The following is a 14,176-nucleotide window of genomic DNA, read 5'->3' as shown; positions in this document are numbered from 1 at the left end:
ATATAACGTACTTTTTGGCGAAAATTATTTCAAAATCATATTCTTATTAGTAACATAATTGCAATTTTGTACAATTGCAAACGAAAAAGATTTCGCATGTAATATTTTGAGAATAGTTATGAAATTAATTTACCCCATTTTTTTTTAAGCTAAGAAACGTTAATTACAACAAAACTATAGTAATTTATATAAATGTAAATTAAAAGGTCTTTATATAGTTAAAAAAATCAATAATTTTAATTTGAATAGAATTTTGAAAATTTTATTAAAATTTAATTACAAAAATACATTTTAAAATTATTCAATAAATCATTAATTTTAGTCTATTGTATTTATCGCATATCCCTAAATATTCATTTCAAAAAATAATTTTTTATCTGTTTTTAAATTCATAATATAATTTATAATAAATGAATAGAAAAAATGTTTCAATATACATTTTATGGGTTTGTAAAGAAATACAAGGAGTATTCAATTTTAATCTATTTATTTATCATTGTTTTTTTTCTGATGAAAATAGACTTCTCACGCATTTCTGTTTCTTTTATACACAAGTTCTTATTTACATTTAAATCAAAAAAATCACATTACAAAAGATAAGTCAATATTTGGAACATTTTGATGTTATTCTGTTTCTTTTTTCAACAGATAATTGGTTTTTTGCCTCCTCTTTTTTATTATTCTAAATTTCACCATATAAAATTTAATATATAATATCCATATAAGATTGTTCTTCAGAATGTTTTACAAAAATTAATTATTTGATAACAAATGATAATTTCTAACAGCACAAAAAGATAAATTATTATAAACGTTAAATAAAACATTTTAGGTGTTTAAAAATAAAAATTTTTATGTTTTTTAAAATTACATTTTCTTTTGCATTAACTAATAATAATAATTTTAAAAAAACCTGAAAAATTGTGAAGAAATTGAAATTTCGTTTAATAGTTTTTGCTCTTTGTCCCTTCGATGGATATGTGATATATCATAAAATATGATTTAAGATGCTCTCCGCAGAGAGAGAGAGAGAGAGAGCTGGCTCGCATAACATCAACAGATTCACAGCTAAAGGGATTAACCCTTTAGAGTTCTTCTTTTAGCGAATGTCCCGAAGAAAAAAATCAACGGGACATAAAATCCAAATTGTGCACTCATGTGAGCCACAGTCTTGTAAAGAAAACTTTAAACAAGACAAAAATTCACTCACCAAACTTGGGATTTGAGACAAAAAACTAACGAATTCAATTTATGATCTCATTTCAATTTTTCGATTTCAATGTTTTTTTCTTTGCTACCCTTTTTTTTGTCTTCATCACTTAGAAGAAATAAAAATTAAAAAACAAAATATTTTCCAAAATGAAAATAAATTTCAATAATATAAATTTAAAATAATTTACAATCATGTGCTGCGTCGAAATTATGTCGTTAACAAAAAGTTTTACAATCAATTAATGTTCAAAATTTGAAGAAATTAATTACGAATTATAAAAGTAGAAAAGTCTCATTTTTAAATTAATTGTACATAAGTTTAAAACACTTTTTTTTTGTATCTGATAGAACATAACTTTTAGATATATTATATATCTTGTGCGAAACCAATTTCTATCAATATTACTAGTTCGATGATATATGAAAAATGTGTGAAATACAAAACATAATATTTATTGTTTCTTAATCTTAATGCACATTTGCAACTGAAAATTACTTTTCATAAAATAATCAAAATTATTTTTGTATTTTACTATATTTTCGTTTAATCGCATAAATTGCACTTATAAATGAAAATTTCCATTACTTTAAAAAAAAAATAATGTAAAAAAAAGTTTTTCATTAAAAGCTTCACACTTTCAACGTCGAAAACTTTAACAAAAAAGAAAAAAAAACAAAAAGTAATTCAACCAAGATTTACAAATTGTTAAAAATGCTAATTTTTTCCTTCGAAGAAATTCGAATTTGAAAGTGTTAGCTATTAAAAGCTGTTTTTTTTAAAAATAGATACCAATAACTCGTTGTTCATTTCATTTGAAAACATTCGAATTTTTTTTTATTAACACTTTTCAATATTTCATGAAACCAAAATAATTATTCAAATTTATTGAATAATTATAATTTATCAGTTTCAATAACAACGAATGTTTTCAAATTAAAAAGACAGTTGGAAAATTTTTAAAAGCATTTCATGTTAAAATTAAATTAAGATTTCTGTCCTTTACATAAATTAGACATCTATAAAAATTAATTTTTTCCCTCAGATTTTTTTTTTCATTAATTTAAAATAATTATCCTGTTCGATTGAATTTTTTAAGTATATTAAAAGCTACATTTACCAGATTTAAAATGTAATATTCAAATATTACATTCTTTTTTTTTTGCACAATGTTGACAATTAACATACATTCTTTTTAATTAAATGTAAATTATTTTACATGCAAAAAAACAGCGACGTCACAAATGAACTGTTGACTTTAAATCTTTAAAGTTTTCCCCTAACATTATGTTTTATGAAAAGATTTAGTTTCAACTTATGTCTCTCTATAGTCTATATTATTTGTAATTCTACTTTTACATGTACATATTTGTTATATACAAATCATCAAAATATTTTCGCGCTCAATATTCACAAAAGTAATTTTCTTTTTCCCATTTGCATTGGAAAAAATAAATGAAATTATCAACTACTTACGTCGTAAAGAAATAAAAAAAAAATTAATTTGAAAGAACAAAATTACTCTTTTACAAAAAAAAAAAAATTAATTTAATAACACGGCTGAAAAAACAAAAAATAGACAATTGTTTTTCAGTAGAATTGAAAAAAAATTCACTTTTTTTCTTTTTCCTTTTGTTTTACAATGCATTGCATTTTAATTGAAGTCAGCTCATTTTTTAAATGCTTCTGGTGGTATTTGTCCTCTATTGTAAAATTCGTGGAAAGCGGCAAGAGCATTATCGAAATTCCACTGCACTTCCGCTAGACACTTTAAACTCCACTCTACATTCATGTTTGTTTGTTGACTCAAACTTAGGGTCATACTTTGTTTAATTTCCTCCATTGGTTCACCGGAAATATTTGGCACATTTGGAGCATTGTACGATGAACTTCCCGATGGCAAAGAAGGTGCAGGTTGAGTGTTGAAAGCCCGCTTTTCTTGAAGTTCAGTTGGATTTGCAATGAATAATTGCTCATTTCGAATGCAATAGCCACTGCCTTCAGGAACAATCACAAATGTTCGGTTGAAAAAACGAAGTGCCGTATCCTTAGTGTCAAGTTCCCTAAATAGGCCAGTGACTGTAATGAGCATCATGCCTTCCTAAAAAAAATGTATTTAAATTCAATTATTAATTAATCAATCGATTTTAATAATTTAAAATTATTCAGTAAATTTCTTACAATGACGAAGCTGAGATCCATTGTAAAAGAATTCAAATCATGTTTGGTACGTGGTATTTCCGTTATAAAAGAAACAACCGGTAACTTTCCAATTTTAATAAGTTTTCGACGTCTATTGGGATCGTTTATTCGAAATAAATTTCGATTCTCACTAAAATAAGCGTTCGATCTAAAAGAAAAGTAAACATTTTTCGCTACATTTCAAGTCTCAACAAAAAAAAAAAAATGTTCAGTTTAAAAAACTCACTTGTTGGTACTAAGAGCAGATGATACTGTCATACTGAAACATGCGTGTTCGTGATAAGCATCCAATAAAGGCTGTCGATTATCACTGTCAAAAATGACAAAATATTGTTGCAAAAATTGATTTGCAATTTCTTGCGCCTTAGGATCGGCAATAAAAATCGTCTTCGATGGTGGTAATTTGACGCCTTCGTCAACTACATCGAACAAAATTGGTCGTGGCAATTCTACACCGTCCTTTTTAAATTAAAAAATTTTATTTTATAAAAATATTATTAACATTAAATTAAATATTTACATAAAACAATAATATATTATTATTTACCAGACGAAGAAGTTTTGGAAACTTTTTCCGCACAGCACTGTTGTCAAGAAAGAAAAGCCAGAAGCCCGGAAGCTCCACGTTAGTTGTAATAAAAGAAGATTTTATTACATTAATTAAAAAATATTTCAATCGGAAAATAATTCAACGCCTTGGATCAACAAAAATGAGAATTTTCAAGTATCACACGAAAAAAAAAATTTATATTAAAAACAAAAATGGTGTTTTAAAATTTTAATCCTTCAATAAATTTACTTGTATAATAAAAAACTGAATTAAATAAATAAACAAGTTATTTCAATAAATTTAACATTCATTCAATTCAAAGGATTAAAATTTTGGAGAAATTCAAATATCACTTGATTTTTTAACTTATTATTAAGAAGCAGATGTTAATATCGTTTAAAAGTTTATTAAGTTTTTAAAACAGTTACTCCAATTAACAAAAAATTTCAAACACAATTTTACAAAATAATAAATTATCATAATAAAGTTTTAAATTTTAAGAAAATTGTTAATATTTTGGTAAAAGGAGTAAATATTTAAAAATAATTTCAATAAAAATTGTAAAATGTGTTCGAAAAGAACGTGAAAGAAAATAATTCGTGTTATTATTTCGATCATTTTACATTTCATATCAAAATTGCTGAAACAATAAGACCAACAAAAAAGTAAATAAATAAAAAACTATCAAAACTCGTTTCTTTATGAACATTATATATCAGCGTTGAATTGTATCATCGAGGTATTTGTTTCAATTATTAGTCAATACATTGTACGTTACCTTACATATTCACTGTGACGAGTTTTATACTTATTGCACACGGGATTTCCTGCCAGCCTTAATTCTTCCAATTTTAAATCCTTAATAGCGTCTAATTGACTCATTTCTCGAATCTGTAAATTTAGAAAATTTTAAAAATTATTTAAATTTTTGATACAAAATGTTGATTTAGTCTCCATTTTAAAAATATAATTGAGTAAAAACATACTTTGTTATCTCCAATGTATAAAATCTTGAGTTTCTCCAATTTTGTTTTAAGCACACCAAGTCTGTCGATTATATGTAATTTGTTTCCATCTAGATTTAAGGCTTCCAAATTTGGAATGTGAGTTGCAACAATGTCCAACACTGTTATTAGAATAGGAATTTTGTATAGAGCACAAAAGTAATCATCAGCAAGCTCTAAAAAGAATTTTTTTTTTGTAAATTACATTAATAATTTTTAAAAAAAGATAATTGACTTTAACTCGAGTTTTTAAATTACAAAATTTTAATTTATCGAACCTGGATCAAGATGAAATTTCGAAAGATCCAATGCATTCGTTTCCTGTGAATATCTCTTATTCATTGCTTGCTTCAATCTCTCTTTAAAAGCATCATTAATCTCAAATGTTGGAATTCCTGGCTTTACACGAATTTTTAATTTAAATCCATCATTTGTCGAAATTTGATTATCAATTCTTTGTAATTTAGTTGCTATATTCACATTATCTACGAAGAAGTAAGCTTCCTTTTCCGTTATTTTATACTGTGAATAAAGTAAAAAAAAAAAAAATTACATTGTCCATTAAAGGATGAATTAATAAAATTAATTTAATCTAAAACAAATTTACCATGATGGGTACGAAAGTGTCAGGTGCTAAATGAGACATAAGTGTATTTAATACAAATTCCTTGGGATATTTAAAGCCGTACAATATCTGCAAAAAAAAATGTATTTTAATTAAAATTATCATTAATTTATAATTATACAATTACTGAGATATATTGATGTTTCAAAATTTAGTATGTAAGAATTATTATACTTACGACAACTTTGTACCAACTGGCTTCACCTATGTTTAATTGAGCTGGTCTTACAACATATTTATTTGACATTCGAGGTGGTAATGGACTATTTCTTCCACGTGCTCGAGAAGCAGATGTATTGAAATTATTTCTATTTCTTCCTCTTATAACAACTTGTCTACCATTATTATTGCTTCCAACAGTCATGGCAATATCTTCAAAGTCTAAATGTCGCTGTTTTTCTTTTGCTACTTTAAATTGTGTTTTAAATGATACTCTAGGTCTATTTCCAGTAAACACATTGTTACCTTCTGGGCGTCTAACACGATCATCATGACCTAAGATAATTATAATTTTTAATTTACAACGCTAAAATCACGATTAAAATCATTCTTATAAAATAAATACATTTTTTTTTAATTTCAGAATTTCTACTAATTTTATCTTTACTTTTTATTATTTTCTTTTGTATTGAAACTTGATAATCTATAGACAACATTTTAATTCGATACATTTTTTATTGCATAAATATACATTTAAATAAATAAAAAACGAAATGTTGTTTTTATCTTTTGCCAGCAGATTTGTAAAAAAAATTATTATGAAATTCGAAGTCATCATAATCACTACAATTAAAATAATAAGGCTCTCTCAACAAAGAAAAAGCATATTCCATTTAAGAACAGTTTATGAAAAAGTTATATAAACTTTCTGCAACCATTTCATAAAAGTATTTACTATCATAATCTTTTAATTCTAAAAGTTCAAATTAACAAGATTGTTTACTAAATCTTCAATTGTATTGTAAAAAATTATTACTTCAATATTAAAGTTTAATAAAATATCAGCACATATAAAATTCATTTTACAAGTTTTACAATTATTTTCATTAATTTTTAAAATACCTTTAAAACAAAGAACTTGTCGAGAAAACACATTGAAAAATTTGTTTAAACAAAAATAGTGTTTATAAATATTCTTATTGTACAATGGAAAAATAAGAACAAAAAGCATAAAAAGTTTAACCTACTTTTAGGAATTATTTCTTATCACGTATGAAAAAGAAAAAATTGTAATTGATAATGCAAAAGAATTCACAAAAAATATGCACCCTAAAGTAGAGTATAGAAAACATTTTATTAAGAATATGTAATGTAAAAATATTTGATTGAAATTCTATTTGTGTACTTACCAAAATAATGCTTATCCTCGTGGTTTCCTGATCTAAAATTTCCTTTCCCACCCCAAGAGGTTTTATTAGATTTCTTCGGCATCTTTTTTCCAAGATAGAAACACCGTAAAACTAGAAAATTATGTACATAACGTTTTAAAGACGCAGATGTATCAGGTTAAATTTCCAAAACCAAAATATTGTCTTTATTTGCGTCTATAGTTGTTATCAAGGCAGAAATTAAAATATTTTGATCTGTGTACCACTTTTTAATGCTGACACTTGATTGCACTTGGTTGATAGATCAACATTTAAGTAAAAACAATCCTTTCACTAATTCACAGTTACACCATAAAACAGAAATGACAGAAATGGCGGAGTCATGAACGTCACAAAGTGAAAAACAGATTATTGCGCATTGCGCACGCGTTGTTTTTTTTTGTGAACATCCGGCTTTATAAGCTGTTTATTTTTCAAATGTTTTAATAAATCGTCGTCTTTATATTAATATATTATACTCAAATATCTCAAAAAGATGGAAAGCTTTACAGTATATTTTAAAAATTGTTTATCTTTATTTATTAATTTTAATTTATATTTTTTATAGTTAAAATTTGACTTTTATAGTCATTATGGCGCGTAGTTTTGAATCTAAATTGTTGAAGAATTATTTATATCAGTAATTTGAATATTCTATCATTTATTCATAATGTTATAGAAATTTTTAATGGTTAATTTTCTTTGGTATATAATATTTTTTTTCATGTCTGTATAAATTATTACTAATAAATTATATTCCCTGATAAATAAAACAAGTATAAAGGGGGGAAAAGTTGACAGCTGTATAATAAATATTTAACTATAATATTCTTTACGAAATTTTATGTGATTTGTGTATGTATTCATTTTCTATAATATAATAATTATAATTTTCTAAATTTTTACCATACACAAGTTTATTCTTTGTATTGTATATATATAGGCCTATTTGTATTATATGTATCCATATTGTACGATCAGTGATATGATGACATCAGCTGATCAGTCATCATATGTTGACGTTTTAGTATAATAGAAATAATCAGTATTCTGTAAAAAAAATAGGAGATTTAGCTATAAAGCAGGATAATATATTAAATATTTCATATTCACAAAAAAATCAGTGCAAAAAATGACCAATTGTGACGGTTTGTTTATAATTATAATAATTTTGAGGTTATGATTACAATATATTTGAGTCAATATATTTTAAAAATATTGTTTACTTTTTCATTAATAGAATAATTTGATAAATAATTTTTAAACAACGCTTTCTATAAAAATATAATATTTATAATTTTTTCATTGAGAAGTAGGTTAATCGCAAATTATACGAAACAGATTGTTTAGTCAATTGAATTAAAAGATTAATTTAGTAATTTAATTCAATAATTATATTACTTATCTCCACATATTTGATTTATCTTACAAATGAAGTATTTTAGTATGATCATTAACTATTAATGACTGTTTTTAATGAACTAATTCTTCTTTTAGATACACGAGCTTTAACATGCATGAGACGAACCCAGGGTGATGGAATGGAAAATATTGACACTGATAAACTTGAAGCAAAAGGAAATAAAATTCGATTAGGTGATACTTTAATTTATCATCCTACGAATTTTAAGCAGCTAAATTCCAAACCTCCAATAACTCCCAGTGGTACAGTAGTGAATCTCATTCCAAAAAGTTCGACGACTCATGTCAAAAAAGAAAAACGTATTTTGAGTTCTTTAAAATCAAAAGAACCAAAATTTGTACCATATGAACCTTACAAGGCAGCTGTAAATCCTATTATTCCTATAGAGAGAAAAAATAAAAAATCATCGAAACAAAATGCTGATATAAATACAATGATATCTCAACTATCATTTATCAAGACAAGTGATAAAAAATTTGATGAAGAATGTAGCAAAAGTGGTAATGCTCAAATAAATACCGACAATGATAAAAAAGAATATGAATCTGAAATTCAAAAGTTGAAGGAAGAAAATAGTCAATTAGAAAATCAATTAAAATTTCAAACACAGGTGTGAAATTAAAAAAAAAAATTCTTTTATACACATGTTATTTAATTAATATTTTTTAAATTAAAAAATAACTGCTTTATTTTTATCTAGGTTAATGCAGAACTAAAGAATTTATTAGTGGCTGCAGTAGGAGAAGATTTAGAAAGCAGAGTTCATATATTAACAGAAGACAAACTTCAATTGGCTCGAGCATTATTAAATTCAGCAAAAAATCTTACTACTCATCAAGAGCAAACAGAATGGCTAGCAGGACAATGTGAAGTTTGGAGGAGTAAATTTTTAGCAAGCAGGTCAATATATTACTGAATATATATAGTTTTAAATTACATAAATTTTGTGTCATTAATTTGAAAATCATTTTTCTTTACAGTTTGATGGTCGAGGAATTAGCAAAATGGAAAGCAGCCTTGTGCCAAAGAACGACTGATCTTCAAGAATCAATAAAACGATTATTTGAAGAACACAACAAAATTAGAGACACAAATTTGCGAACATATAGGTAAATATTATAATTTCAATTATTTTTTCTTAAAGCAAAAATTAACAATTTAATTTCTAAATTATTTATATGTTTCAGAACTTTGAGTATTCTCAGGGAGAATTTTGCTCCTTCCGGAGCATCGACATCTAAACGACATGAATTAGCAAGTACAAATATAATTGACTTGGCTGAAGGTTGTTCTCAGCTTTCGGAATTATTGAAAGTTCAACTATTAAGTGGAATGGACCAAATTAGTCTTCGTAAAGAAATCAATGTCACCGGTTTGGAAATGAAAACAGTTGCAGAAAAAACAGCCGAACAGGTGAAACAAAAAAAAATTCTCCTTTTTAATTTCGAATTTATTTTTATACTGTTTCATATTTTTTCAGCTATTGATGAATCCAAATTTGTTAATGTCAGGAAGACAAGATGTTGCATGCAGTGCCGTGATGGGTGCAGCAGTTGCATTAAGAGGACAAATATTTCTTCCTAAGAATACAAATTTGTCTAATATGGCTTGCTGTTCCCATTGCAGTGGAGAAATCAAACAAGTATAATTACTATTGTGCATTTTATAACTAATTTTAATAGCATTTTAAAAAAAAGAGAAAAATTGTAAGTTTACTTCATAAGTAAATATTTAATATATCTTGACCATAATTGGTCTAAAATAAGCGCAAAAAAATAGGTATATATTATGTAAATTAATAACTTCCACTAGTAAAAAATAATAATAAAAAAAATTGTCTTAATGACAATTTTTATATTAAATATGGTGAATAGAAAAAAAAACTATTTTGTATATCTACTTTTTTATGGAGAGAGAAAGAATAAAAAAGAAAATGTTTTAAATTAAACAAAAATAATCACTGGAAACAAAATTATTTATTTACACATTACAGATGCGCCAGTTTCTTATAAAGAAATTATGCAGAGTTTTTAGAAAATACAGATATAATTAAATAAATAAGTGTTTGGTTTTGTTTGTAACTCGTAAGAAAATAGAATACGAAATAACCTGTTACAAACAAACAAAAAAAAGAACGCTTGTCCCTTACCATTTCACTAACAATAAAATATTCATATATACAAAAGTACTTCTTGCGCTGCAGAAGCGATTCTTTATTTATTTTTTTTTTTGTCAGTTTTTCTCCTTCTCCTCTTGCAGGGGATTTATATTAATTACTATTTTTGTTGAGTCTAACAATAAAAAGAGAATAACATTTTTCACAGCCGACATAGTATTTTTTTTAAACTTACAATTAACTGTGTTTTTTTTAGATTTTATTAATACGAAACACTTTTTTTTTTTTTTTTTTACCTATTATTGGAAGTATTTAAAATTATTTTATATTATTTAAAAAGGAAACATGATGATGTCGAGTACAATAAAAAATGATAATTGCAAAGGCGAAATGGCTTTTTTAAAAACAATTTTTTTAAAAATGAATTTGATTCGATATTAGGTAGTTCCAATACAAACAAGAGAACTATTTTTTTTATAATATCGAAGGGACAATATACTTGAGCAATTTGTTTTGAATACTTGCGGAACTTTTGCGGACATATTAGCCAGACCACTGAAAAAAATATAAATAATTGTAATATTTAAAATCAGTTATTATTAATTGTTTTTTATATTGATTATTTTACGAGTTTTCTCATAACTTACCTATTGTTTACATTAATATGTTCCTGAGTGGACCATAAACAGACTACTCCATCAATGCTGGAACTAGCAATAAATTGACCATCAGGACTCCAATCTAAATTCATTACAGAATCCTGATGGGCTTTTAACTCCGTCATTAATGAATTTGTTGACAAGTCCCATATGGAAATACTTTTGTCATCACCTGTAATAGAAAATAAATATATTTTAAAATAATTAAATTCTATTTAAAATTGCATTCCTTAATAAATTAATATTTATATGAAAACTTAAGATTCTGAATATCGAAATTAATAAACAAATTGCTTATAAGGTATTTTAAATAATTACCAGCTGCAGCTAAGTATTTTCCATCGGGACTAAAAGCTAAACTATAGATTGTTGATTGAGCGCCTACATAAACTCGTAACATATTGCCATCATCCTTATTCCACAATCTAACAGTCTTATCTGCCGAACCTGTCGCTAAATATCGAGCGTTTGGATGAAATCGTATGCACTGTAAATTAAAATTATTTATAAATAATTTATTATAAAAAAAAATACAAATTTAAAATATTAAAAAAAAGAACTTACATTTACATCCAAAAAATGACCTGCAAATATTCGAAGAGGGAATGTTCTATCTAATGACCACAATTTGGCAGTTCTGTCATGAGAACCTGTAGCTATGTACAAATTAAACGCGCTAGTGTCCATACACCATATTGGATAATTGTGACCTCTGAAAGTTAAAAATTAATTTAATTTTTCGCAAAAAAAATTGAGAATTATAATAAAATTAAAAATAAATAATAATAGAAATTTATTGAGAATATATTCTTACTGGTAAACTGAAGCACATGAAAAATCATTTAATCTCCACGCTCTCATATCTTTGTCACTGGACACGGAAAGAAGAACTTCCGCCTCAGGTACAAATCTAACGTCATGAATTACATCAGTGTGACCTCTTAAAATAACCGCTCCATTTGCGCACCTATAGGAAAAAATACAATTTTTATCAAGATTTTAATTTACAGTTTTACATGTATGTTAAATTATTAACTTTGTCAGGTTTAATATGAAATGTATTTAATTACCGATTATTACTGTCATCAATATAATTGCTTGTTGATGGTAAATCACAAGCAAGCTTAACAGTGGGTTCAGAAAACGTCGGCCTCATAAGTACAGCGTCGCTAATGCCCCATACTCTAATTTCAGAAGTGTTAAAACCTGCAGCTAATTTATCCATGTTTGGCGTAATAATACCGCAACTTGCGCTGTTTCAAATATTTTTATAAATAAAAAAACAATTATATATTTTAAAAAGAAATAAAACTTGATATATTACTTTTCAATAGCATTGCTGACAGTGAATACACGAAGTGGTTGATGAGCACTATTGCGAATCAGTCGAATTGCTTCTTGAAGTTCTCTCATTTCTCTATCGACACCAGTGCCACATGGTTGCTCCATATGACCATTAATACCTATATCATTATTTTGTCCTCGTTCACCATAACTTTCTTCATTTTCAATATAACCATCTGATATTTCTTTTATCACGGTTATGTGAGTATTTATAACCTACAAAGTTAAAAAATTTATTTAATTTCGAATTTAAATTAATATTAAATTTAAATAGAAAATTAAATTACTAATATTACCTGCATAAGAATAATGTGTCCATATTTAGATAAAAATCTTTGAAGACAAATATGAGCATCATCGGACAAATCAACTTTATATTTTCTCGTTCTAAATGCATGCACTAAAGGTCGTATTTCAATATCTTGTATTGACGAAACATTTGATAATTCATCTAAAAAATCTTTTTCAGTTCTTGTGGTGAAATCAATTTGATGTGTTTTTAAAAATTGAATAGCTAATTGACTATTTCCAGCATGAAGCATTTCCAAATAAAAATGACAAAATACTGGATAAAGAAGTTCACGTAATTCGTTTCTTAATTTATCACTTACAACGCCATTAATCCAATTTTTTAATCTAGAAATAAAATTATAAATATTATTTAACATAATATGTTCTGTAAATTATAAACAAAAGTCATTTACAATTTTTTGCTAATCGTTCCAATTTTTATTGTATCAAACGTACCATTTTGAAATTTACGTTTCATACCTTTTATAATATCAAAAAAAATTATAATTATATCCATTGTGAGAAATAAAATTCTAAGTAATAAAATCACAAATTCATTACTGGACTATAATCTCGTTGAGAATAGTTTATTTTTAATTTATTATTTGTAAGAAATGTCAAATAAATACTCTAATTGAAAAAAATGATAACAGTTTTTTTTAAAGTAAAAAATTATAGAAAATTAAAAAGAAAATTAATGATGTTCGTGTAAAGGACTAGGACATGCTTACTTTTGATAGGCCTGATCAGCGGCTACAGGATCATTAATAATTGCACTGAAGATGATGGAATTATCACGGGATGTCCCACATTCGGCCGAGACATTTAATGTCATTTCCTCACTACTTCTGGAACCAGTTCTCTCAGGTTTTCGGAATACGTCACTATCCTGTAGAGATTATTAGTAAACATTTTTGAAGGTTAGGTCACTCTGTGATTGCTTTCAATGTGGACCAATGTAACTAAAATTTTCATTATAAGACAACATACCTGATATCTTCGTCGCTTCAAATACGATTCAACAGTCGCATTGATTATTTCAATTTTCGATCGTTTCATCTTCATTTGATCAGAATTTCATAAATCTTCGGCAATTTTCATTTAAAAACACAACAACATCCATTTGTCCTGTGCGCGTCGGACGCCATCACACCTCGGGATTGCTTGGCTGAATGAGGATAATTTTTTACTTTTAGGTTATGTATAGAGTGTTCGAAAAAAAATATATATATATGAATGTTGTTAAAACACAGAAATTAGTTATTTTTTATTTATCTTTTTGTTGTCATTTTCGCAGAAGAAAATATTTCTTTGAATATGAAATTGTTTTAATAAATATCTAGAAAAGTTAGAAAGCTACATAACCCACAGATGTTTACAACTTT

The 14,176-nt window shown here is 25.9% G+C and overlaps 3 protein-coding genes across 4 annotated transcripts; 1 reads left to right on the top strand and 2 right to left on the bottom strand.

Annotated features, from left to right (window-relative positions):
* Nucleotides 1–470: 470 nt before the first annotated feature.
* Nucleotides 471–7,302, bottom strand: LOC127285529 (nuclear RNA export factor 1-like). The gene is made up of 10 exons (XM_051311622.1): nucleotides 6,941–7,302; nucleotides 5,770–6,086; nucleotides 5,574–5,660; nucleotides 5,245–5,488; nucleotides 4,949–5,142; nucleotides 4,741–4,853; nucleotides 3,960–3,996; nucleotides 3,639–3,871; nucleotides 3,392–3,560; nucleotides 471–3,311 (listed from the first exon to the last, which is right to left on the bottom strand). The coding sequence occupies exons 1-10, from the start codon at nucleotides 7,020–7,022 to the stop codon at nucleotides 2,880–2,882; spliced, it is 1,908 nt and encodes a 635-aa protein (XP_051167579.1). The 5' UTR covers nucleotides 7,023–7,302; the 3' UTR covers nucleotides 471–2,879.
* A 379-nt stretch (nucleotides 7,303–7,681) lies between these two features.
* Nucleotides 7,682–10,271, top strand: LOC127285534 (golgin-45). 2 transcript variants are annotated; one of them, XM_051311629.1, is made up of 6 exons: nucleotides 7,682–7,813; nucleotides 8,456–8,991; nucleotides 9,082–9,281; nucleotides 9,362–9,490; nucleotides 9,569–9,794; nucleotides 9,862–10,271. In XM_051311629.1, exons 2-6 carry the CDS (start codon nucleotides 8,476–8,478, stop codon nucleotides 10,027–10,029), a joined length of 1,239 nt encoding a protein of 412 aa, XP_051167586.1. In that variant the 5' UTR covers nucleotides 7,682–7,813; nucleotides 8,456–8,475; the 3' UTR covers nucleotides 10,030–10,271. The 2 variants fall into 2 exon arrangements, with proteins under 2 accessions (XP_051167586.1, XP_051167585.1); XM_051311628.1 differs by lacking the exon at nucleotides 7,682–7,813 and adding an exon at nucleotides 7,926–8,106.
* A 67-nt stretch (nucleotides 10,272–10,338) lies between these two features.
* On the bottom strand, nucleotides 10,339–14,127 carry LOC127285530 (TAF5-like RNA polymerase II p300/CBP-associated factor-associated factor 65 kDa subunit 5L). The gene is made up of 10 exons (XM_051311624.1): nucleotides 13,782–14,127; nucleotides 13,523–13,680; nucleotides 12,797–13,136; nucleotides 12,481–12,716; nucleotides 12,227–12,409; nucleotides 11,971–12,123; nucleotides 11,721–11,868; nucleotides 11,475–11,643; nucleotides 11,145–11,328; nucleotides 10,339–11,052 (listed from the first exon to the last, which is right to left on the bottom strand). The coding sequence occupies exons 1-10, from the start codon at nucleotides 13,854–13,856 to the stop codon at nucleotides 10,935–10,937; spliced, it is 1,764 nt and encodes a 587-aa protein (XP_051167581.1). The 5' UTR covers nucleotides 13,857–14,127; the 3' UTR covers nucleotides 10,339–10,934.
* Between the last annotated feature and the right edge of the window lie 49 nt (nucleotides 14,128–14,176).

The sequence above is a fragment of the Leptopilina boulardi genome, unplaced genomic scaffold, assembly GCF_019393585.1.
Source record: "Leptopilina boulardi isolate dan_hultmark-lab unplaced genomic scaffold, ZJU_Lbou_2.1 LbouV2_333, whole genome shotgun sequence".
NCBI classification, from domain to species: Eukaryota; Metazoa; Arthropoda; class Insecta; order Hymenoptera; family Figitidae; genus Leptopilina; species Leptopilina boulardi.
This window is presented reverse-complemented; position numbering and strand designations above follow the sequence as displayed.